The sequence below is a fragment of the Momordica charantia genome (assembly GCF_013281855.1).
Source record: "Momordica charantia cultivar OHB3-1 chromosome 1 unlocalized genomic scaffold, Mcharantia_2.0 BLBB01000001.1, whole genome shotgun sequence".
Taxonomy (NCBI): Eukaryota; Viridiplantae; Streptophyta; class Magnoliopsida; order Cucurbitales; family Cucurbitaceae; genus Momordica; species Momordica charantia.
The window spans coordinates 14,972,810-14,995,284 of NW_028275157.1; the positions used below are offsets into that span (position 1 = coordinate 14,972,810).

General features: G+C 32.9%; 3 protein-coding genes, 1 long non-coding RNA gene and 1 other non-coding gene across 7 annotated transcripts; 2 read left to right on the top strand and 3 right to left on the bottom strand.

Annotated features, from left to right (window-relative positions):
* Nucleotides 1-2,414: 2,414 nt before the first annotated feature.
* TRNAI-AAU (transfer RNA isoleucine (anticodon AAU)) lies at nt 2,415-2,488 on the bottom strand. Its single transcript has one exon. It is a non-coding gene; the product is annotated as a tRNA-Ile (tRNA).
* A 3,233-nt stretch (nt 2,489-5,721) lies between these two features.
* LOC111013648 (ras-related protein RABE1a) lies at nt 5,722-10,255 on the top strand. Of its 2 annotated transcripts, XM_022288140.2 has the most exons (9): nt 5,723-5,832; nt 5,962-6,083; nt 6,656-6,728; nt 6,816-6,916; nt 8,302-8,367; nt 8,594-8,691; nt 8,783-8,845; nt 8,926-9,018; nt 9,961-10,255. In XM_022288140.2, exons 2-9 carry the CDS (start codon nt 6,011-6,013, stop codon nt 10,042-10,044), a joined length of 651 nt encoding a protein of 216 aa, XP_022143832.1. In that variant the 5' UTR covers nt 5,723-5,832; nt 5,962-6,010; the 3' UTR covers nt 10,045-10,255. The 2 variants fall into 2 exon arrangements, with proteins under 2 accessions (XP_087977255.1, XP_022143832.1); XM_088121129.1 differs by lacking the exon at nt 8,302-8,367 and having other exon boundaries at nt 5,722-5,832.
* A 2,759-nt stretch (nt 10,256-13,014) lies between these two features.
* LOC111013602 (uncharacterized) lies at nt 13,015-16,554 on the bottom strand. 2 transcript variants are annotated; one of them, XR_002601727.2, is made up of 2 exons: nt 16,413-16,554; nt 13,015-15,845 (listed from the first exon to the last, which is right to left on the bottom strand). It is a non-coding gene; the product is annotated as an uncharacterized LOC111013602 (long non-coding RNA). The 2 variants fall into 2 exon arrangements; XR_002601726.2 differs by having other exon boundaries at nt 13,015-15,848; nt 16,413-16,553.
* On the top strand, nt 16,289-19,427 carry LOC111013601 (WAT1-related protein At2g37460). Its single transcript, XM_022288076.2, has 7 exons — nt 16,289-16,643; nt 16,769-16,831; nt 16,928-17,044; nt 17,156-17,396; nt 17,636-17,797; nt 18,637-18,788; nt 18,999-19,427. The coding sequence occupies exons 1-7, from the start codon at nt 16,447-16,449 to the stop codon at nt 19,186-19,188; spliced, it is 1,122 nt and encodes a 373-aa protein (XP_022143768.1). The 5' UTR covers nt 16,289-16,446; the 3' UTR covers nt 19,189-19,427.
* An 834-nt stretch (nt 19,428-20,261) lies between these two features.
* Nucleotides 20,262-21,129, bottom strand: LOC148213328 (zinc finger protein ZAT11-like). The gene has a single exon (XM_088120237.1). It carries the CDS (start codon nt 20,908-20,910, stop codon nt 20,401-20,403), a length of 510 nt encoding a protein of 169 aa, XP_087976363.1. The 5' UTR covers nt 20,911-21,129; the 3' UTR covers nt 20,262-20,400.
* Between the last annotated feature and the right edge of the window lie 1,346 nt (nt 21,130-22,475).

The window sequence follows — 22,475 nt, forward strand, 5'->3', positions numbered from 1 at the left end:
GTTACATCCCATCAATATATTTTATTGGTTTCTTAAAAGAAAGAAAAAGGAAAAAAAAAAATCTTTTTACTCTTGGATTTAGTGGGGTGTACAACACAAAAGTAGGTCTATTGATTGGCCTAAACATTAATAGAAAATTAAGATTAATTAGGGAAATGATTTACTTGGATCTATAGAGAAAAAACTTGGATTTGTGAATTTGCAATGATGAGCTAGAGAATTGGTTTCCTTAACTAAGAGTAAATTTGGCATGACATTTGAAGAGGTGAAAATTATTTTAGTTATTCAAATTACTTTTTAAAATTTTAATCGTATTTGTTTATATAGTCAAGTATAATATAAATCTAAAAATACTTAAAATCATTGCAAGTAAAGATATTACGTACATTTCATAGTACTTAGTGACGTATTCAAAAGTATTATTCTCAAAAGTTATCTCAAACTCACTTTCAACACATTATATCTTAAGGAGTAGGTACGCTCTCTAACCTTATTATATATCCTCATCGATCAAATTAATAAACTATTGTTAACCACTTTTGACTTAGTATACCAAATCTATATTTGTGCCCTAATGCAAATGTTGTTTGGAGGATCAAATAGTGGTGTTAGAATGAGTTCTTTGCAATGGGAAAGAAATGATTCATATTCTTACTGGATAATAAGGTATTGGAAGCTTTGGCCCAATTGTGGTTGGACTTTGAAATTTTTTAGGGAGGAGGAGCTTAATTAATTAAAGGTGGAATTAGATTCTTTGAAAATTACTAGACTATTGAAGAATGCAAGTGGAGATATTTTCGGAAGTTGATCTCTTTAGCAAGAAGGTTTTGTTATTTATTGAAGATAAGTGAAAAGGTGTTGGCCATGGGATTGTCTCGAGACAAGTTTGGTAAAATATATTTTTTATACATCAAGTTTGGATTTAGTTTCTATTTGGTCACTGAATTTAAAAAATCCATCATTTTTTATCTTTGAAATTTAAATTTAGTTTTATCAAGTTTCAAAAGTGACATGCATGGTCCTTGAAATCTAAATGTAGTTTTTAATTGGTCCGTGAGGGTTTTAATTTGATTTCTAATTGATCCCAAAGTTAAATTGACCTAACAGAATGATGATATGGTAGCTAACATATGTCGACTAGGTTTTGATGATGTGTATTTTTTGAATGATCGACAAATTTTATTATTTTATCTTTTACCTAAGTGATATATTTCTCTCCCTTCGCTTCCTCCCTCCCTCCCTTCTCTTCTCTTTCCTTTCTTCCACTCTTCCAACAATACCGCTATCCTTTCTCTTGGTTCATCTCCAGCTTAATATTGAAATTGACTAGGTTTGCTAATTTACAATGTGAATAAGCACGTTTCTCGACAACCAACTAGATTCATCCATGTTAATATTCAGTCATTTGAGAGATCTCTCGTTGTCAAGTCAATATACATTAACTGGCACGTCATCATTTGTTAAGTCAACGACTTAAGGACCAATTAAAAATTAAATTTAAACTTTAGAGACTAAACATGTTATTTTTTAACCTTTAAGACTAAATAGAAAACAAAATTAAAAACACTTAAAGAATGGAAAGTGATGATTTTTAAACTCATAGACCAACTAGAATTTAACCAAACTTTAAAGACAAAGTATATCTCACCAAAAAAAAAAAAAATATATATATATATATATTTGTAAATTATAACTTTTAATATCTCACCCTCCTCATAGTTAATTGATAAAATAACCAATTCAAGATCAACTACATCCTCTCTTAACCAAATCGAGCATAGCTCAAATGATTAAAATATGTATCTTTGATCAAGAGCTTATGAGTTTGAACCCCTACTTCTACATATTGTACTAAAAAAATCCGGTCTTATTATACTTTACCTATATGAAACAACAAAAAGGACTAAAAAATAAAGGGAGTATAAGGTCTAACTTTAGATCTAAAGTTTCTGAAACTCGCAATTTCCAAAAAAACAAAAAAAAAAGTTTGAGATTATATATAATTAATATGAGGATTTTAAATCTGCAGCATAATCATTTGCTTACTTCGCAGATCATGTAGGTGTAGTTTGTAATTATTTCTAAATAATATCGCTTTGGAAATTAAAACTTTCACATTCAGTAATTTTCTTTTTTTTTTTTGGAGACATATTCACATTCAGTAATTATTTCGTCAATCTCTCAAATAAATATTAATTGAAAAGAACAATAAAGTTTGATTAGTAATGGGAGCTTCCAGAAGACGACGACCGGGTAATCGATGCGTCGGTTTGAAATTCGACTAATGTGGACGCCGGCGTTGTCGGAATGGGTCGTAACCGCGGAGAATGGGACCGGATCCCGTCAAATTCACAGCCGGTGAGCGGTGACAAGATTTATTAGGCAGCAGAAAATAGGGAAAAAATTCTAAAAATTGGCCTATGCAAGTTTCGAACCTGCGACTTTCGCGTTATTAGCACGACGCTCTAACCAACTGAGCTAATAAGCCATTGATTACAATAATTAAATATAATATATAAATCATTATTCATAAATAAAATTATACAACCTATTAATTTACATACTAGTTTGGTCATTCTACTTTTTACATTTTGGTCCCTAGACTTCAAACTTTTATTCATTTTAATCATTATACTTCTAACATATCTATTTTGGTATTTATACTTTTAAAAAGTGACCAATTTGATCACTCTTTACAAAATTTTATGCATAATCGAAACTGACGAGATTTCAAGAAATTTTGTGAGTGAGGTATCGTGCTAAACTTATTATTGAAAAACAATCACTTTTTTAAGAGTACAATGACCAAAACAGACGTTTTAAAGGTATATGACAAAAATAAACCAAAGTCGAAAGTATAAAGACCAAAATAGTATTTAAACCTTAAATATTTAAACGGTAATTGTTATAGGAAGATAAAACGAGATCAGATTAACCAACGGAAAACATAAGTTTGGCCGAGAGAGTAACAGGCTCACGATATTAGGTAAGAAGGCTGAAACCCGGCGACTCAGGCCGGCTATAGCCGACCAGGCCTCAGCGTCGAGACCTTCTCGATATCGAGGAGTTCTCGACCCCATGGCCGAGAACTTTGATGGTTTTCTCCCAACTATGCAGCCCGACTCGAATTTACCTTGTCTCGACCCTCGATTCAAAATTAGGTCCATGATTTAACTTCTATAGGGAGGTAAACCAAATCATAAAGATACGCTACAAAGTTTCTACTATTTGCTATGCCAAAATACCCTATTCTCTATACTCTGACCACTTCGATTCTGACCTAACATTAGAACCTGTATGAGCCATACTGGTCTTTAATACTCTTCTATTTTACGGATTTTATTGATTTCTTTTATTTTAGAAAATTGGTGCGAATTTTATCAGATGATAATAATTACAACTATTTTGGTTCTAAATATAAAAAATTTCAAGTTTTTTTTTAAACAAAATTTCATTCGAACTAACAAGCCTCGTGGGCTAAAGATTTGAAAAATCAAATGTCACCTTTTGGACAATCCAAAAAGGGAAATCATGAAGATCTGACGAATTTAATTTTTATATAACCTTTTAATTAACTCTTTTTGACTAAATAAATATGATGTATTTTGATAAATATTGGGTGACATGATTAACATAGCGATTTCTACTCTTTTCTTTAACTTCGAAGATTTTGTAAAACCTAAATATTTATTCCATTAATAAAATTGCAGTTACACATTCTTGGTGGGATATGAAATTATTTTCCATTTCTCTCTTAACATTCCTATCATGACCTACACAAACTAAAATCAAAACCATCTGTCTTAAAAATTAAAATATTGCCTATTTTCTCAAATGATCTCTTTTAAAGACTGTTGGATAACCTACCTTCTCCTGGTTAAATTTTAAAAATAAAAATAGCTTTTACATACCTCTTTTTATTTTTTAAATTTTTATAGGAATTCCAAAGCATTTAAAACAAAATTTATTTATTTTTAATTAAAATTAACTTAATTTTGAAAAATAGAATATTAAAATCAGGAATCAGCCTCAATCACTAGTTATAATAACATTATTGAAATAATTATGATCTAAACTGGAAAAGTAAACTAATGTTCTAATTTAACATTAGTGCATATATATATATATATATTCAACATCATATTGAAATGAAATTTTAACTTCAACCAATGTCTTAATCAATTGAAATTATGCTTGCATTGACATAATTTTGATAGATTTAATAGTATAGTAATTTAAACTAGGTTGAACAAATCTTAGTCGTAATTGAATTCTTACATCTCCTATAGGGTCTCATTTTTTAACGATTTTATTTATATTATTTAAAATTTTCAATTTATCAAATTTTAACACAATTGAAGTAGATAAGGCACTTCAATAACATCTTGAAGGTTTATAGTTAGAATCTCTGCTATACACTTGCTGCACTGGAAAAAATCTCATTCAATTATTTAGATTTTAATACATATTTTTCATTTAAATGAATGTTGTTTGTTTTATTGTTAAAACAAATGATGAAGAGTTGATATGATGTTTTCTCAAATGAGTTAAATACTTATTTATTTATTATTTTTTGGAGCTAGACTTTTCTTTTTTAATACAATATGTGAGGCAGGAGATCGAACTCAAAACCTCGAAGATATATGCCAATTACCACTATTGAATTAGAATGGTTCACTACCAAAACCTACCTAAAAACCCATAATCCTTATCCAGTTGTATCCCTAACACAAAATCCATGTTTTTAATAGGATGGTTAGTCAATAAATTTGTCCACCTAGACTCAACCATTAAATTATTAGTTTTCTAAGTTATATATATATATATATAAAATACAAATCCCACTAGTTTTTTAATATCAACTACCTACCCCTTTCACCTCTTTTTAATAGAAATTCTTAAGCCCTCTTGAGGATTTTTCGTATCCTAAAAATATCTCTACGAGGTGAGATTGAGATAATTTAAATTAATGAACACTCTAACTTTGATCAATTCTAAACCGATTTTTAGAAAACTCTAAAAGTTCAATTTATTTGAATTCAAACTAATCTAAAGAAACTCTTATAATTTAGCTGAACTTAAATTTGGTTGGACTAGTAAAGTTTTAATTTTAGATGGTTGAATTTATGAACCACTGTAAAAAATGTATGAAGAGAGGGAAATAAATCAGATAAAGTTTATATATGATATTAATATTTTTTTTTATAAGCTGGTCTCAATTTCTACCTTATAAACTTATAACTACTACGTGTCATGTGTTAATTCAATAGCTAAAAAGGTAAAATGTAAATTTAGATATTTTCTTTCCAGATATTTTTTGTTTGGTCAAATGACACGTTTGAAAATAAACAATGCCTCTTTTATTATTATCCTAATTGATAATTGGATGGAAGAAGTCTCCCATGGCTATGGCTCTCTCTAATTTTTTTTTTCCTTCCAAATTACCTGTTTAATATTTTTTAAAAACTAAACAAGAAATCATAATAAAAAAAAATGATTATGTGAAGTTGACACGCGCATACGACCGCGATTTCGCTACCATTTGCGAGAAAATTGAAGTTTCTAACGAAACGGTGTCGTTTTTCAAGTTCATTTCTACCGCCTTCTCATCAGCATCCGTTGGATTAACCGAGATCTTACTGTTATTATAATCCAACGGCCAAGAGACTTCGTCCACCGTATGATGCGTGCACGCGGCCGCATAGAAACGCTTTCCGGGTCTAAATTTTCAACGGCCGTCCAGTGCTGGCGTTACACGCGACGCTTTCCCTCCTCGCGCTCTCTCTCTCTACTTTGCCTCAGATCTTAAATTCATCCATCCTCTTTGATCCGGTAATTTTAATTTCCGAAAAGAAAAATTATATAAATAAAACGAAATCAATTTCTGTTTGGTTTCTGTTCTTAGATTTGTTTCCTTTTCTTTGGTGCGATCTTTCACTTTTTCTTTTCCTTCTTTTCTAGTATTTCTCTCTAGGGTTTGTTTCTAGTCCTGTGCGATTTTGTTCCATCGATGGCTGCTCCACCTGCAAGAGCTCGAGCCGATTATGATTACCTCATAAAGCTCCTCCTGATCGGTGATAGTGGTATGTGAATTATTCACTCTTCCACCTCATTATTCCATTTCTATCTCGGTTCCTGATGTTTTCGATGTTTTATTTGATCTTCACGATTTGGTGTTCCTAATCCTCGGTCCAGCTAGTCATTGCGAGTATAGAATGTTATTTGTTTAATTTCTATTTTTTAATTCGTGACCATTATCAATGGTTTTCTAGATGCAGGGTGAAATGTGCATTTTAGTACCTGTTTTTCTTCGTATTCTAGTTTACGAGCCTGGCATTTCTTGGAATATATGGAATGTACTTCTTGTTAACTTGGTATTTGCTTCATAGCATAACGCATTTTGCTGGCTTTTTCTAGGGCTCCTTAGGTAGGGACCTTGGCTCAATATAAGATAGCTACTGTTGGATTACATTTAAAATAGGTTGTAATCATGGTTATTAGTCTTATCATGTAAGATTGCATAAGATGAGGCTGCTGTAATGTTTTTGAATCCGCATCGTGCTTGCATTTCTTTGCTAGAGCATATGCTGCATATGTTTAAGTTTAAGTCTGGAATCTAGTCTTTTCTCATGTTCTGTTCTATACACCTTTGCAGGTGTGGGAAAAAGTTGTCTTCTTTTGCGTTTCTCGGATGGTTCCTTTACTACAAGTTTCATCACAACCATTGGGTAGGTGCTTGTTAAGCTACAAGTTTTTTGAGTATGTGGTTGTCCCACATTATTCTTGATTTGAGTAGGCTGAACGTTCTTCGACAGCATTGATTTTAAGATAAGGACCATAGAGCTGGATGGAAAGAGGATCAAGTTGCAAATTTGGGATACTGCTGGTCAGGAGCGGTTTAGAACAATTACTACTGGTTAGTGTCTAGCTTTTAAGCTGAATATATTATGTTGTGCTGTAATAGATTGGACTAAAAGATCTCAACATCTTTGATTGTATTTGATATCTTTAAGGTTATAGGATCAAACTTATTGAATTTGCCAACTTGTGCATGATTTTAATTGATCAATTTATTAGTAACTTTATTCATAGGTTAGAGGTTCAAGTCTCCATTTGTTTGAATTCAAAGACCATGTTGAATCTAAATCATTTCTTAGATGTTTTAATTAGTTTTCATGTTGAGACCTTTCTTTCTTGTTGTCTAGCAAATTTTAGTTTTCAAGATCCCATTGTTACTTGTTATATGGACTCAAATAAATGTCCATCCAATATTTTCATCAAAATAAGTAGATAAATATTTGACCTTATAAGTTTAAGATAAGAATGCAAAAATCACCCTTGAACTATAGTGATTGCTATAATTATATTTTGAACTTCCAACTGTAGCTAGTTGCCTCCAAGGATAGCTTAGTTGGCAAAGACTTAGGGTCTCTTAGTCATACTAGCTAGAGGTCTCGGGTTTCAACCTTCTTAGTGAGCTTAATTTCAAAAACCCTTGATGTCTCCTGGGCCTTGGGGCGGGCAAGGGTGTCCCTGAATATAATTGAGCAAAGCTCCGACTCCTAGTTAAAAAAATAAAAGAAAAATGGAAAAAACTATAGCCAGGCTAATTGGTGTTGCTTCATTTTTTTATAAATTTATTTTATTAAATTTTTGAACAAGAAAAAAGGTGTCACCTCAATTTGAACATTGATAACACGCCTCTTTCCTTATCCCAACATTTTTTACTTGGATCATATAATGTAACTACCGTTTTCTCTCACGCTATCTTTTTGGCCTATGTAAGAGTCAACTAATGTTCTTCATCCGAGTGGTTCAGAAAGTTACCCAATATGATAGTGGTGGATAACCACCCTATTTTCTCTCGATTGCCTATTTCTCAATGATTGACGCTGATTTTATACACCACTCTTATACATTATTGTTGGTAGTGCCAATTCAGAAACACACACTGATGGGACCTTAATTCATTAACTAATCAATTAACTATATTCTGATGTTACAATTTTTTTTCTTTGGTAAATTATCATTTATTTTCGAGGAAGTAATACACATTAAATATAATTTTATTTGTCCAATTGTCAATGATATTTTCATGATCAATATTTTAGTTATTAAGTTTAATACAACTTTTACAATCATTGATATTTTCATAATCAATATTTTAGTTTCCAAATATTCTTGAATATAAAATTGAAGGAGTATAGTTGCCAAAATATTGTTACAACTCATGTAGTTCAGGGGTGATTTTTTCAGTTTCCCCCAAGTTTCACCAATTCTGCACTTTTTTATCCTCTACAGCTTATTATCGTGGAGCCATGGGTATTTTGCTTGTGTACGACGTCACTGATGAGTCCTCCTTTAACAGTAATGTTATCTCCTTCCATATTTCTTATTAGCTTCACAGTATTTTAGTGACCATCTATTTGTGAGTCTCTAAGTCCCGATCTTCCATTAATCTTCACCACAATTTTGAGAAGATTCCTTCAATGCTTTTATCAGTGCCAATGAATGTACTGGAGTTCTTTTTTTGTAGACAATAATCTTCTTAGCTTCTCCTAGCTTTATGACTTAAGCCGATTTCTTTCTGCAGACATTAGGAACTGGATTCGTAACATTGAACAACATGCTTCTGACAATGTTAACAAAATACTGGTGGGTAACAAGGCTGACATGGATGAGAGCAAAAGGGTATGCCCTCTCTCCTTCTCTCTCCATACGTGTCTTCCTGCCTGTGTTTTCCATGTCAGTTGACATTTTTTTGACAATAATCTTCTCTCAGGCTGTCCCCACCTCAAAGGGTCAAGCTCTTGCAGATGAATATGGCATCAAGTTTTTTGAGACTGTGAGTTATGCATGTTCGCTCTGAGAACTATAATAAAATACCTATTGGGCGTTCTATTCTAAAGATCTTATGTTTTACAGAGTGCTAAGACGAACTTAAATGTGGAAGAAGTTTTCTTCTCAATAGCTAGGGATATTAAACAAAGACTCGCAGATACTGATTCAAAAGCAGAGGTATGGTCTTTTAAATAATCAGTAGCTAAATTTCATGTATACTTCTTTACCGACCATGCACTTTTGAAATTATTATACATCATCTGTTTATTATCTTGATAGAAAAAGCAAAGATCATAAAAAAAGAAAGCAAAGATCATAATGAAATGAATAAAGTTGTTTAAAGTTTGGACGAGGTACGGAGAGAAATCCTCAACTTAAATGAGAATAAAATTACAAGAAACTTGTTCATCTAAAGTTCATGGGGGCAAAAGCAATCCTAGAATCCAAATATGTAGATCTTTTGTCGGATAAAAAGTAAGAGATAAATATTCTAACATCTAGTTTATGTAAAAGTTCCAAGTATGCTACTAGTTTAATTGTTGGTTTATATATAAAAAAAATATCTTTGCCAGTTGCATCACCTTTTCATTTGCTCTCTAATGATATCGAGTCTAATTTATGTCTTGGAAAGCCACCAATTTGTCTTATATGTTTAACAATATCTTATAACTTATTTCTTTGCTTTCATGGTATTTATATTAGTTTGTTGTGCCTTGTGTAAGTATGCACAGTACTGTTAAGCATTGATAAAAGAAATGACCTTACATATGTTTATAATAGACATGACCTACTTCTCTCATTGCCAATTGGTTTTGAGATGGAACCCCATGAATATTAATATGGTATCAGAGCCCAAAACGCTCAAACGAGCAACCGATCCAAAAAAAAAAGGATCCGACTAAGATTGATGAGTCAAAAGAGCTACGATATTGGGGGGCATGTCAAGGATTCCACATTGATAAAAGAAGGGACCTTACATAGGTTTATAATAGAGATGGACTACTCTTCTCATTGCCAATTAGTTTTGAGATGGAACCCATGAATATAATAAGTACATTCTTCGATTCAATGAAATTATTTCCATGTGATTGATATGCATTCTACTTTCGGATGTTGCAGCCTCAGACAATCAAGATTAACCAACCAGACCAGGGGGCAGGGGCTGCTCAAGCTGCTCAAAAATCAGCATGCTGTGGTTCTTAAGCAAGCCATGTCGATGGGATCTCAAGGGTACATTCTTAAGGAACCATTTGTGGAAACTATCGATCGGTCCTGTTACAACTATATCACTGCTGCCTGCTTGTATCAGTTCTCATTATCATATTTTTTTCCCAACTAGTGCTAATCTGAGTGTGAATGACAACAGACAGATATCCTTATTTGAGAAATTAATTATATATTAGTTGATTTTCCACACACTTTTTTACCTCATTCTCCATGAAAATTTAATTTGATCCAGCTTGGAAAAGAAATAGCAGCCATATTTGAAATGATGGTATCTGTTGGATTGGATGACTTGGTGGGAAGGGAAACACACCTTGAGTAAGCCTAAATATGAGCCATTTTTACTGTCTTCTCTCTGTTTTCTTCACACATTGATATCTATTAGCTACCTAGTCAATACCTGTTCTTAAGCTTGTTCGCAGCTCTGCCCTTTGAGATAATACTAATGGCGGGCTCGTACGATTGCCGGCAAATGCAAGTGGTCCACATCACCATAGCAGGTTCTATTTACCATCCCATCTCTTCTCTTTCCATATAAAATATCCTGGACCCCACCCACTTTCTGGTTTTGGAATGGAATAGCCTGGAATTGTCTCCATAAATTGGCTGGGCCCTGTCAAGTTCTTCCCATTTTTCCCAATTAATTATAAGAATGATCCTTTGCTGTTTATGTGAATTGGTTTGTTCTTATTAGCATGATGAATTGGATCAATGCATCTTCATAATGGATTGCTGAATTCATAAAACATTATCCAAGTCATTCGGGAAGAAGACATATCATTTCATTAAGACAACAGGTTGCAAAAATTTCGCTAGATTAGTTTGTACTCTCAAATCACGTCCTGTCTGTGTTCACTATTAGATAGAAGGTTCTTTGCGTTCACCAATTGGAATTACTACCCAAATCTGTCCAAGCCATTTGATTGAACTAGTAACCATACTTGGCTATACTTTATGCTTTCAATTCGTACTCTGATGTTTTAGCTGCGGTGATCTTATTTGTTTCATTTTATTCTAGTACGTATGTGTGAGCACAAGTTTCATCGTTCAATTCATGATTGAAGATTAATGTGACATCATATAGAAGTTGTCATGACAATGAGGGCTAAAATTATAATTCAACCCGATTAATTTGAACCACTATACTAAATTAAGAATACCAATTAGGTGAAGTGAAGTTGGAGATACATTCTATTTTTAGTACAACATGTGGCAATTAAAAAAATACCATCAACTGGACATAATTGTTAGCTCATCAAATAAATAGATAATAATTTTTTACTTTATCCTCAAATATTAACCATTGAATAATGACCATCTTAGTTTAATTTCAGAAGCTAATTTTTTATAGTAATAAAACTGCAATCCAATTTCTCTAAAACTGCCACTCTAAATTCTAACTGCATTAGAATTTAGAAGTTAACGTTTGTTTAATCTCAAACACCAGCGAAAGATGAATTTACCTTGCAAAATTATTGAATATATGTCTTAAAAACTTAAAAAAAAATTGTTCTTGCTTGCTTTATATTTCAACATACTGTTCGATTTCATTTGATCTTAAAACACAATTCATCCTTGCGTAATCTTAACAACTTAAATGATTGTCCCCTCCCACAAAGAACAAAAAAAAAAAAGTTACATCATACATAACAAAAATAAAATTATAGAAGAGTGTTGGCATCAACCAAACAAACATCCAAACAATAATTGGATCTTCACAATAAAATAACAATGTAAGAAAGATGTAGCCTCAATTCTTATCATCTACACCAAAAAGCTTACAACTCAATTTTTCAAGAAGTAATAATAAAAAAACAAAGATTAAACAAAAGGGTAGTAGGAATGATTGAAAGCTGATTACATTACCCAATAACCTGAATTGGTGAGAGGGTTAAAAGCACTCAAAAAAAAAAAAAAAATCAGTAGTGGAAAGCAAAATATGTGGGAGTGAAAGTGAGATCACACATCACCAAAATCTCTGTTTTTTAAAATAATCTATTTTCCTTTACTCTCTCTGTTACATTACATGACACATAACCAACCACGCCGCAAGCTTCACTGAAAAAAGTTTAAATCTCATTTTAGTTGTATTATTTTTTAAATCCTACGGTTACATAATATGATATAAGAAAACAGTGGAAATGCTCTAAACTTCTTAATTTTCAGCCCCCAAAAATATCTAATTAACTACAAAGTTCACAATAGAATTAGAAGGCTTTTTAACAAACTAGTCCACGGTAGTCAATAAAAAGGAAATGAAAAAAAAAATAATAATAATAAAAGAAAGAAGACTTTAGTTTTTAATTCTAATCTAATAACTAGTTGTTTTAAAAGCTCTTGCAGCCATTTTTAAATCAATCAATGTGAATTTTAAGTAAAGTTTATAAAGTTGTTGCTTTTAGTGTTGATTCTTTATTAGGAAAGAAATATTTATTGGGAACTCATAATTTCATTGTGGTTACTAATTATTGGGTTTTCTTAAGCCGATTTATTCTTTATAGTTTACATTTAAAAGGAAAAGATGCTTTTTATTTTTTTCTTGTACTTACGAGTGAGTTTTTGATTTAATTGAATTGAAACTTAAATAAAATCGTGAAATTAATATCACTTTTCATTTTTTCCCAAAAGAAATTGTAGTTAGGCGTGGCTTCTTGTGATTAAGCAAAACAAACGTGTTTTTTACTAAAACAGCAATCAATCTTGTGGTTGGATCCATATATTTCTTAATTGAATTCATCTAATTTTGTAACTTTATTGGTTGAATTTTATGCCCATCTTAAATAATTTCACATGACATACAAGACAAAAATTCGAGTTATGCTCATGTCACCACATTTTGCTCAATTTACCAGTTAGATTCATGAGCAAGATTTTGAGATCAAAAATTTAAATTATAATCACAATGAAGAAATGACATTAAAAAATAATCGAGTGGGCAGGAAAAAGCAATGAATAAGAAATACAATTTTGATTAAGAAATGTCATAGGAATGACAACTTGAGGGGAAGAAGAAACCACCAAATAAGAGACATGGAAATTACCCAAAAGAGCATTTCTTTTTTCTTCTTTTTTCCCCAATGGCTATCAAGTGAATATTATAGAAGAAAATCCCAACATCTGTTTGTTTGGTAAGAAAGAAAAAGAAAATAATCAGAGGATTATATTCCCTTCCCATGGAATAACCTGTCAAGTACAAAGCGTAGAAGGAGGATGCATTATCCAACCCTCCCACGTAATAGAATCTGAATTTCTTTGCTCAGCTTCCACCAACCTGCAAATCTTTTTAGAGAGAGAAAATGCCATATGGCTCAATTGCCATTAACAAAACAGAGAGAGAGAGAGAGAGAGAGAGAGAGAGATGGAATAGAATTTTTAACCTCACTAACCACCATTAACATATCCACTAATTTCTCTCTTAATCTTTTGTTGGGTGTTTTTTTTTCCTTGGGTAGAGAGAGAGAAAATGCTGTCTGAGTATGACATGTGAAAGGTTACATAATATAGCAAAGCAAACATATCCATCTTTTGACAACAAATTTACATTTCCTATGGATGGGTCCATGAAAGACCCATTATCTAAAAAAGAAAGAGTCTAATGGGTTACAGATCGGATATGGATTCCTACACAGATTTATAAAAGATCAAGGTGTTGGATCTGTGTAATAAGTAGTGGCTGAGGCAACACCAAAAGCACAATCAAACAAATCAGCAAAGTGAAAAAATAATGCAAAGTGAGGCATTTGAAGGTTTTCTTTCATCTTAGACTTTCAGTTAATTTCTCATCTGATTTGAGGTTTAATCCATAACATCTAATTGATTTGAAGTTCTAATTCAGAAGATTTGAATCTTCTTACCCCTAATTGTACTAATTGTACCTTGATTTCAGCCGGTGGGGGCCGATCGTACTTACTCCACTTAAAATCCTGAGATATTCCTATGTTTATGGAGATGAATTTACTGATTACTGCTTAATTTGATATGTTTGAACAGTCAAATAAATGGGACCAATACCACAGCATTTGACAGTAGAGGATAGTCCATCTCAATCTATTGAGAGAGATTTTTTTGGGGGAATCATGAGATTACTAGTTCAAGAGGCTCTAAACTACGGGCTATTGGTTGATCTCAAGGGTCCTTTATGTTTGAACCATATAATATCAAGCCAATTACTTTGATTCTAGTCAGTGCCTCATGCATTATTAAAGTAAAATCAAAGAAAGTTGTAAAGTTGAAATAATTGGGTGTGGATTGACCAAAGACTTGGCATTTTCTCCAATCCCCATATCAAAAATGAGAAAAAGGAAAAAAGGTTGAACAAAGATGAAAGGTTTTCCTTTCCTTTCCTTTCCTTAAACCATTGCAAATGTAACCCTCAGCAAACAGAAAGTAATTCAAAAGTTGTGGTCAAAAACCTTTTTATTGCCAGCAGCACTCCTTTATCAAAAGGATGTTGTCTTGAGTGCAAGAAAAAACACTGCACTTTATATTGATGTTTATTAACCATACAAGAAAGCTTCTCTCTCTTCTGAAAGACTTCATTTTGAGAAAAATCCATGATGAAAAGACATCCACATCTCTCCTAATCGATGGGACTCGAGTCTCAGACTGTCAACAGTACAATTTTTTTTTTCATTCAACAGCATGAAAATGAGTAGATCAAAGATCAAAATTGAAAACCCATCAAGCACTAAAAAGTCCCAGTTCGATATCAGATGATGGTGACAACAAATTTGGCAGTCTTGTTTTCAAAAGGGATGAAATGTGCTAACACAAGTAGGATATCGAAAGCTTATCCTACAGTTTCAAAATCTCTGGTGACAAAACGAGATAAATGATGTTACTAACAAAAAGCTCACGCAGGAAATGGTAATAACGTAAAAAGTGTACCACAGCCCATACTTCAATCCTATTAAAAGAGAGAGAGAGAAAGAGAAAGCTTTGAAGCAAACGAATATGCTTGCATGCACTATCTTGTAATGTAATCTCATCGCTTTATATGCCGACAAGTAATGCGTTGGGAAGGAGGAGGAAAAGAAGAGGAAAGGACAATAAAAGATATTCGAGGAACTAAGTATCCAAGCAGGAAAGTGAGATTAAAGGAAATAATAGTTAGAAATATGTCATAGATATTCCAATTAATCACAAAATGGTTTACTTTAGTATTCCAATCTTTGATGCATTATCTGCAGCTATTGTTAAATCAGATATAAGTTCACGCAGACACACAATAACTTATTCTTGGGAATAGTTAATTGCTATAACTACAAATCAAAGAATATAAACCATTTTTCACAGAATATGGTTGATTAGTTTACTCCCAATTATCTAAATGGCAATTCAAAGATAAAACAAACAGAAAAAGACCCCTAGGGTGGCTTCGATGGTAAGGGCTCGGAATGTTAGGAGACATCCTCCAAGGTCTTATGTTCAAGTCCCCGAGTCGAAAAGTTAATAGTTTAAACCCCTCGTGGTTTCTTGGAATTGGTCTTGGGTGGGCAAAGGCTACCTAAGGATTAATAGAGATGGGCCATGAACATAATGCAAAGAGTAGGATTTCTGATGCGTTGGTTATCAAAATATATACCTAGAAGTAAAAAGAAACCTTTTATATGCAATCTATAAATTGGAACACTGAGAAAAGTTTCTTTGCTCTTGGCAATCTTGAATTAAGAAAAACTCATAACTTAGTTCACACACGTGAAGGACATGGAAAAGAAATTTCTTGAAAGAGTAATCTGCACGAAGATTTAGCTGTGTGCATTGTTTTTGATGAACGACTTCTGCTGCAAACACAGTCATTCTCAAAATAGAATAAGACAGATAAACTAAGGGTAACAAAAAGTAAAGATTCAATTTGTTATTATTCCACTTCGTTGTGAAAAAATTGCTTGTGGGAAAGAATTCTTGGTGACATGCACTAAATAAAGTTCATTTTGTGAAACAATCGAATACATGGTTAAGCAAATAAAATTCTTTAAGGAATATATGATTTTAATTTGTGTATATATTATTTTTAGCAAGTGGGGTGCTTTGGCCCTGGGGCCCCATACAATTGGCTCAATGGCAAAGAGGGTGATTCGGCATGAGAGCAAAGATCACTTAATGACAGAAAGATAATTGAATAATTGAAAGCACTATCAAATTAAACATTAGTTTCTTAATCACATTATTATTCCTCCTTAAACATGTATTTATTAAGTGGGTTTACGATTCTAATCATGTTTTTATACCTAATAGATTCCCATGAGCTTGAAAGTTATGCAGAGAGAAATAAGTGCCAAGCTTTATCCATTTTACTTTCTATAAAAGCAGAACCAGTATGCCATTAAAGAATTGTACCAACACACCTGTTCTCTCCCAGCTTCAGCATTCCTGAGCAGGATGAACGTCCAAATTAGCCAATGGTGTGTCTCAGCCAAGCCATTTTTTGCTGTGGTGTTCTTGCAGTTTGGGCTTGCAGGAATGGACATTCTGTCTAAAGCAGCTCTGAACCAAGGAATGAGCAATTATGTTCTTGTTGTTTACCGCCATGCAGTTGCCACAATTGTTATAGCTCCTTTTGCTCTGATTTTTGACAAGTATTTTCCTCTCTTTCACTCAGATCCCTTCATTTGAACATTTTATCGAACAGTTTACATGCATGCATGAAGTGACCCTTAGATGATACCAACATATTAAAATTTGAGGTTTCTCCTTTTCCCAGGAAAGTCAGACCAAAGATGACAATCCCAATCTTTGCCAAGTTAATGGTGCTCAGCTTGCTAGAGTATGCCCCCCCCAAAAACTTCTTCCCAAATGGTTTCTCTTTCTCCTTGTAAATCTTTCCACCAACATAACATTTTATATCTTCCCTTTTTGGCAGGCCTGTAATTGATCAGAACTTGTATTTCTTGGGAATGAAGTACACAACAGCAACATTTGCAGCTGCCATGTGCAATATTCTACCTGCAATTACCTTTGTAATGGCTTGGATCCTCAGGTATAGTCCATAAGAACATCCCTTTTTGGTCACCAAACCATATAGTCCAAGCCCAAATCTCTCTTAACAACATAAACTGAAGTTCCTATAAATCAACAAATAATTTTTCAGGCTTGAGAAGGTAAAAATCAAAAGCATCAGAAGCCAAGCCAAGTTGGTGGGAACCATAGCAACAGTAGGAGGAGCCATGATAATGACCCTAATAAAAGGCCCAATTTTGGAACTATTTTGGGTAAAAGAGAGAGCCAACCATCAACAACAAAGGGGTGAAATCAGCCTTCAACATACAATCAAAGGCTCCATTATGATCACAATTGGCTGCTTCAGCTGGGCCTGCTTCATGATTCTTCAGGTGCCCTTTTCCCTCCCTCGCAATTCACAAAGATTCCCAATACCACCCTTTTTGATAACGGAACCTTTTGCTCATTCCCCATCAGAAGATTTTATTCCCATCACTCAGTTTAATAACATGTGGAAATTAACAGAAAAAGAAACGACAGAATCGACTTTTTCTACCACTTTTGGGGAAAGAAAATATTGGGATTCTTCAATTAACAAAAAAAAAATTGAACAATCATTTGGGATTTTCAGGCAATTACTTTGAAAGCTTACCCGGCTGAGCTTTCTCTTACGGCTTGGATTTGCCTGCTGGGAACCGCGGAGGGAACCGTGTTGGCTTTGGTGATGGAAAGGGGAAATGCCGCGGTTTGGTCCATTACTTGGGGAACTAAATTGCTCGCCGCTGTTTATAGTGTAAGAACTAAGATTTTTTTTTTATTTTTTTAATTTTTTGGAAAATAAGAACACTAAGAACTAAGAACTCTCTTTTCTTTTATTATTTGATTCTTAAAATTTTATGTTTATTTTGATTTGTTCTTTAAATTTTGGTTTCATTTTATTTTCAATACAAATTATAGGTTACTTAATTAAGGATGATAAAAATTCTTGGGGGATAAGATAAGATCCCTGAATTTAATTTTATTTTGTTAAAAAAACCCCACCCTGAATATTTTAATGAATCTAAGAGTATTACTTAAATATTTATAACCACAGTAACATATTTTATTTTAATATATATTTGTAAAGGTGTGTTAATATTAATATAGAGTAATTTTAAGATATGAAATTAGTTGTAATAATTTGAAAGATGCTCTAATTTTTGGACATGGCCCTTTTTTTGGAGAAAAATAAAATAAAATACCCCACCTGAAAATTAGACCAATGAAAATAATTCTATTATCTTTAATATGCGATATAAAACTGGATATTAGAGAATATCATAGAGTTGAAGGCGATAATACTTTTTTTTATATGAAAAGAATATTATCACACTATAATTTTTTTTTATTTAAGATATAAGTCGGAAATTTTGAAATTTATCCTGTAAATTTTTAAAATTGAAAGATCGTATATATAAAAGATTTAGACATAAAATCGTGAAATTTCTAGCTCTAATCATGATTACGTCAGAATTAAAATCTAATTAAGGTATTTATTTTAGCGATCTTGAAACATATAAATTTATTTTCCAATTTCAAAATCCAAAGAAAAAAAAACTTAGAGAGATTAATAATAATTTGGAATTTTTGCAGGGGATATTCTGTTCAGGACTTGCTTATTACATCCAAGGACTTGTTATGAAAGACAAAGGACCTGTGTTTGTGACTGCCTTTAGCCCATTGAGTATGGTTATCGTGGCTATTATGAGTTCGTTCATTCTCGGCGAGCGTCTTTATTTTGGAAGGTAATTAGATTTAATCGATGCTTAATATTAAAATATTGTAAAAATATGAGTCCAACATATGAAATTATTGTCAAAATGAGTCTAGTTCAGCATAACTGACATATATCCCCAATTTGTGAGTTCAATTTTCCATTATTCCCACGTTGTATTAAAAAAATATATTAAATAACTTTTACATTCCATTTTAATGTTTTTTTTTTTTTTTTGCAGAATACTTGGAGCTGGTGTGATAATTGTGGGGCTGTACCTTGTAGTTTGGGGGAAAAACAAAGATGGGAATTCCTCAAGTGAAGAACTGAAATTGCCCACCAAACAAACAAGAGAAATTGAAGCCAATAAGATGGAAAGTTTAACAATTGAGGCATCTAATTCCTCTGCTCTACAAAATGAGCAAAAATAATTAATGAAAGCATATTTTGAAAGTTTTCTAAATAATTTCCCATCCTTCAATGTCTCTCTAATGTACTCTACCAAGTGTAACAAACACTTCTTGGGTTTCAAATTTTCCATATTTTTGTCTAATATTACAACATTGGTTTTTTTCTTTCTTTTGTTTTTGGGGTTGGAGGTTAAGAATGTTGTAATGTTATGCAAAGATAACGATTAACCTGAGGAGGACCAGCTTCTGCTTTCGTTGAATGATTTGTTTTGACGAATTTTATAAGTTTGAAATAGGTGAATGTTTAGAGAAAATATTAATTAAGAAATGTGGATGGATATGGAAATGCTATGGGATGAGACACATAAGTCGAGAATGCCATAATAGGAGAACCATGATCCTGAGGGTGGAGGATAGTAATAGAGACGAGTGATGAAGATGAAGAGGAAGACGAGTCCATGAGTGACTCGAAGAGTGAGGCAGAAGTGAAGAATACTGCATGTTTTTTATCCTTAGTCATCGGGAGGGCTTTAAGTATACACTAAGTAGGACAACTTGGAGGATCAAAGGAGTACCTATTTCATACATGTTGCCTTGTTCAAACCATACTCCAATAGTGGTGTTTTTTTTTTTTAAATACAAGATGTAGGGGTGGTTCCAATAGTGGTGTTGATTGATAGTGGGAGGCGGGAGCGGTACGAATTTGTAGTAAGTTTTAGCTCCATATGGCGATTGAGCCTAGATACTAAAGTCCATCTACAACCTTATAAACTCCATTGACTATATGATTGTGGAGAGCTCAGGGTGACTAACTAAACAAGTGGAGGACCATGAAAGATACGAGGATGAAGTATTATGTGGTGTGTTACCAATATATTCCGTGGTAGTTCTCGACTAATTTGACAAGAAAATTTCAGAAGTTAAAATCCATTCATTAAATTAAATCGAACTCTCTCAAAACAACGTGATACAGCGTTTTAAAAGTCTCTAAATGCCACATCATGTGAAAATATTTCTGACACCCAACTTAATATCCTCTAAAAGGATAAATATTAAAGAGCAATAGAATTACAAGCAACCATAGTTGCAACCGAAACCAATATAAAAATTGTTGATTTAATCCGAATTATCTTTAGAAATAATTGAAAACAAATGAGAAGTGATTATACATGAGAACAAATCAAAGAATTTGTAAGAGTAAAAAAAAAACAATATTTTTGCAAGAACTGAAAATCAAAGAACAAGATCAACTCTGGGAGGCATTTTTCCAAACAGCAGCTTCAAATCATTCTCCAATGGCGTCAAATTGAGGTCCAAACACATAACTCTGTTACTCCCAGACCTCTTCAGCACCGGAATCTTCTCCGCCGCCGTCATCGGAGAAAACCCGCCGCCGCTCACCGTCACCCGGTGCCGCCTCATGTGGCCGCCGAGAGCCTGCCCGGACGAGAACTCCAGCCCGCACGTGGCGCACTCGTGCATTTTCTGCTTGAGCTGATCTCTTCCGACCTCCGCCGGGTCCTTGGGCTCCTCGGCCGCCGTCCGCGGCCGCTTGTGGCTGGCGCGGTGGCCGCCGAGGGCCTGGAACGACGGGAACTGCCGGTTGCAGGTCTTGCACCCGAAAACGGCGGCGTTTTGGCCCTGAATTTTGGGCTTCGCCGTCTCAATTCCGTATGAGAGAAGCATTAGAGATTTGGCCATGTCCGAGGCTTCGGATTCTTCTCTGATTCTCTTAGCCGCCATTGATTAACAAGAAAAACAAGAACAAGATTTTTGAGAGCTCTGTTTTTTTTTTTATGGGAATTTTCAGAGGAAAATGGAAAATGGAAAATTCAAAAGGGAGCTGAAAGATGGGATTTGGAAATTGGAAGGCATTGGTGAAGTATTTAATGGGTGAATTCTGAGTTGGGTTTGATTCGTTTCGTTTGACCAAGAAAAATCAGAGTTGTTAATTTTTAGTTTTAATTTTAATTTTGTTGGTTTGTTTGGCTGCTGTGATTTGTTTACAAAATTTGGACTTTGTAATTTGGGCATGTGATTGAAAAAGCTCACTTTGATTAATTATTTGCATTGAAAAAGGAAGGCGTGCCGTACGAGAGACATGGATCTCATCCAAATAGGCAACTACTACCCACTGTTTTTATTTATTTACTTTTTTAATATTTAAATCTTACTACTCATTTCAGTCTAGAATTTTTAAAATAAATACTCTACTTCGACTTTTAAAATATTTATTTTAGTTTCTAAATTCTAAAAATAACTATTCTTCTAAATATTTGTTTTTCACAGGGTTTGGTTTGAGTAGATGCTCACGTTGACATGTTAACATGCATATTTGAAGCTACATCCCATTAAACAGTTTAAAATAAAAATAAATAATAAAAACTAAAATGGTGTCAAAGTGTCAGAGATAATTGACATATACCTCCGACCAATAGAATTTAAAATTCAATTACTAGAACGAGATTAATCATAGTAAGAAGTTACTTAACAACCCAATTCTCAAGTGGATTTCTAACTTACGATCAAAACCGAATAATAACCTTCTATCTTATATAACTAAAATTTTGAATTTTATAAGAACCTAATATTTATGATAATTTTTATCCAACATGTCTTACAACAATCCTTATCCAAAAAAAAAAAAATGATGACATAATATGAATGGTGTGTAAAATAAGTGAAGTTGGTGATGGAAGTAGGAAAAATAAATGGTCATGTATGGCGAGCTAGATTTGGCAATGACTCACCTTCCATGGAACCTTCAAATCCAAACCATCCTTTATAAACTAATCAACATTACAAGTAGACAACATTTGACTTTCTACATATATTTTCACAAAAAAACTTTCCCCTTTTTTGGGGTTTATAAGATTAATTATTGAAGTGTTTGAGTTTCAGAAGACACTGCCAAAGGAATTGTTGGAAGACAAAATAGGGTATTTTTCACACGTGTGTATAATGGAAACATGATTTTTGTATATTGAAAAAAAAAACAAACCCCCTCAATAATCATGTTTTTATAAGCTACTATACTATTTGACTTTTTGAAAATAAATGTTTTTCTTTTCCTTTTTTAAAAAACTTGAATAGATACTATTTAAATTGAATTATAAATTTTGGGTTAGTTTCAATTTCGTCGTAACTCTTTATGGATTAAACTCTTTCAATTTGGTGCCTATAATTTAGACGTTTTTCCAATTTGTTTCGTGTAGTTTTAAAAGGTTCAATATAAACCTTACGAGTACCGTTTATTTTTAGGTTAAATTTCTAATTGATCTTAATAATTTTAAAAGATTCAATTTGAT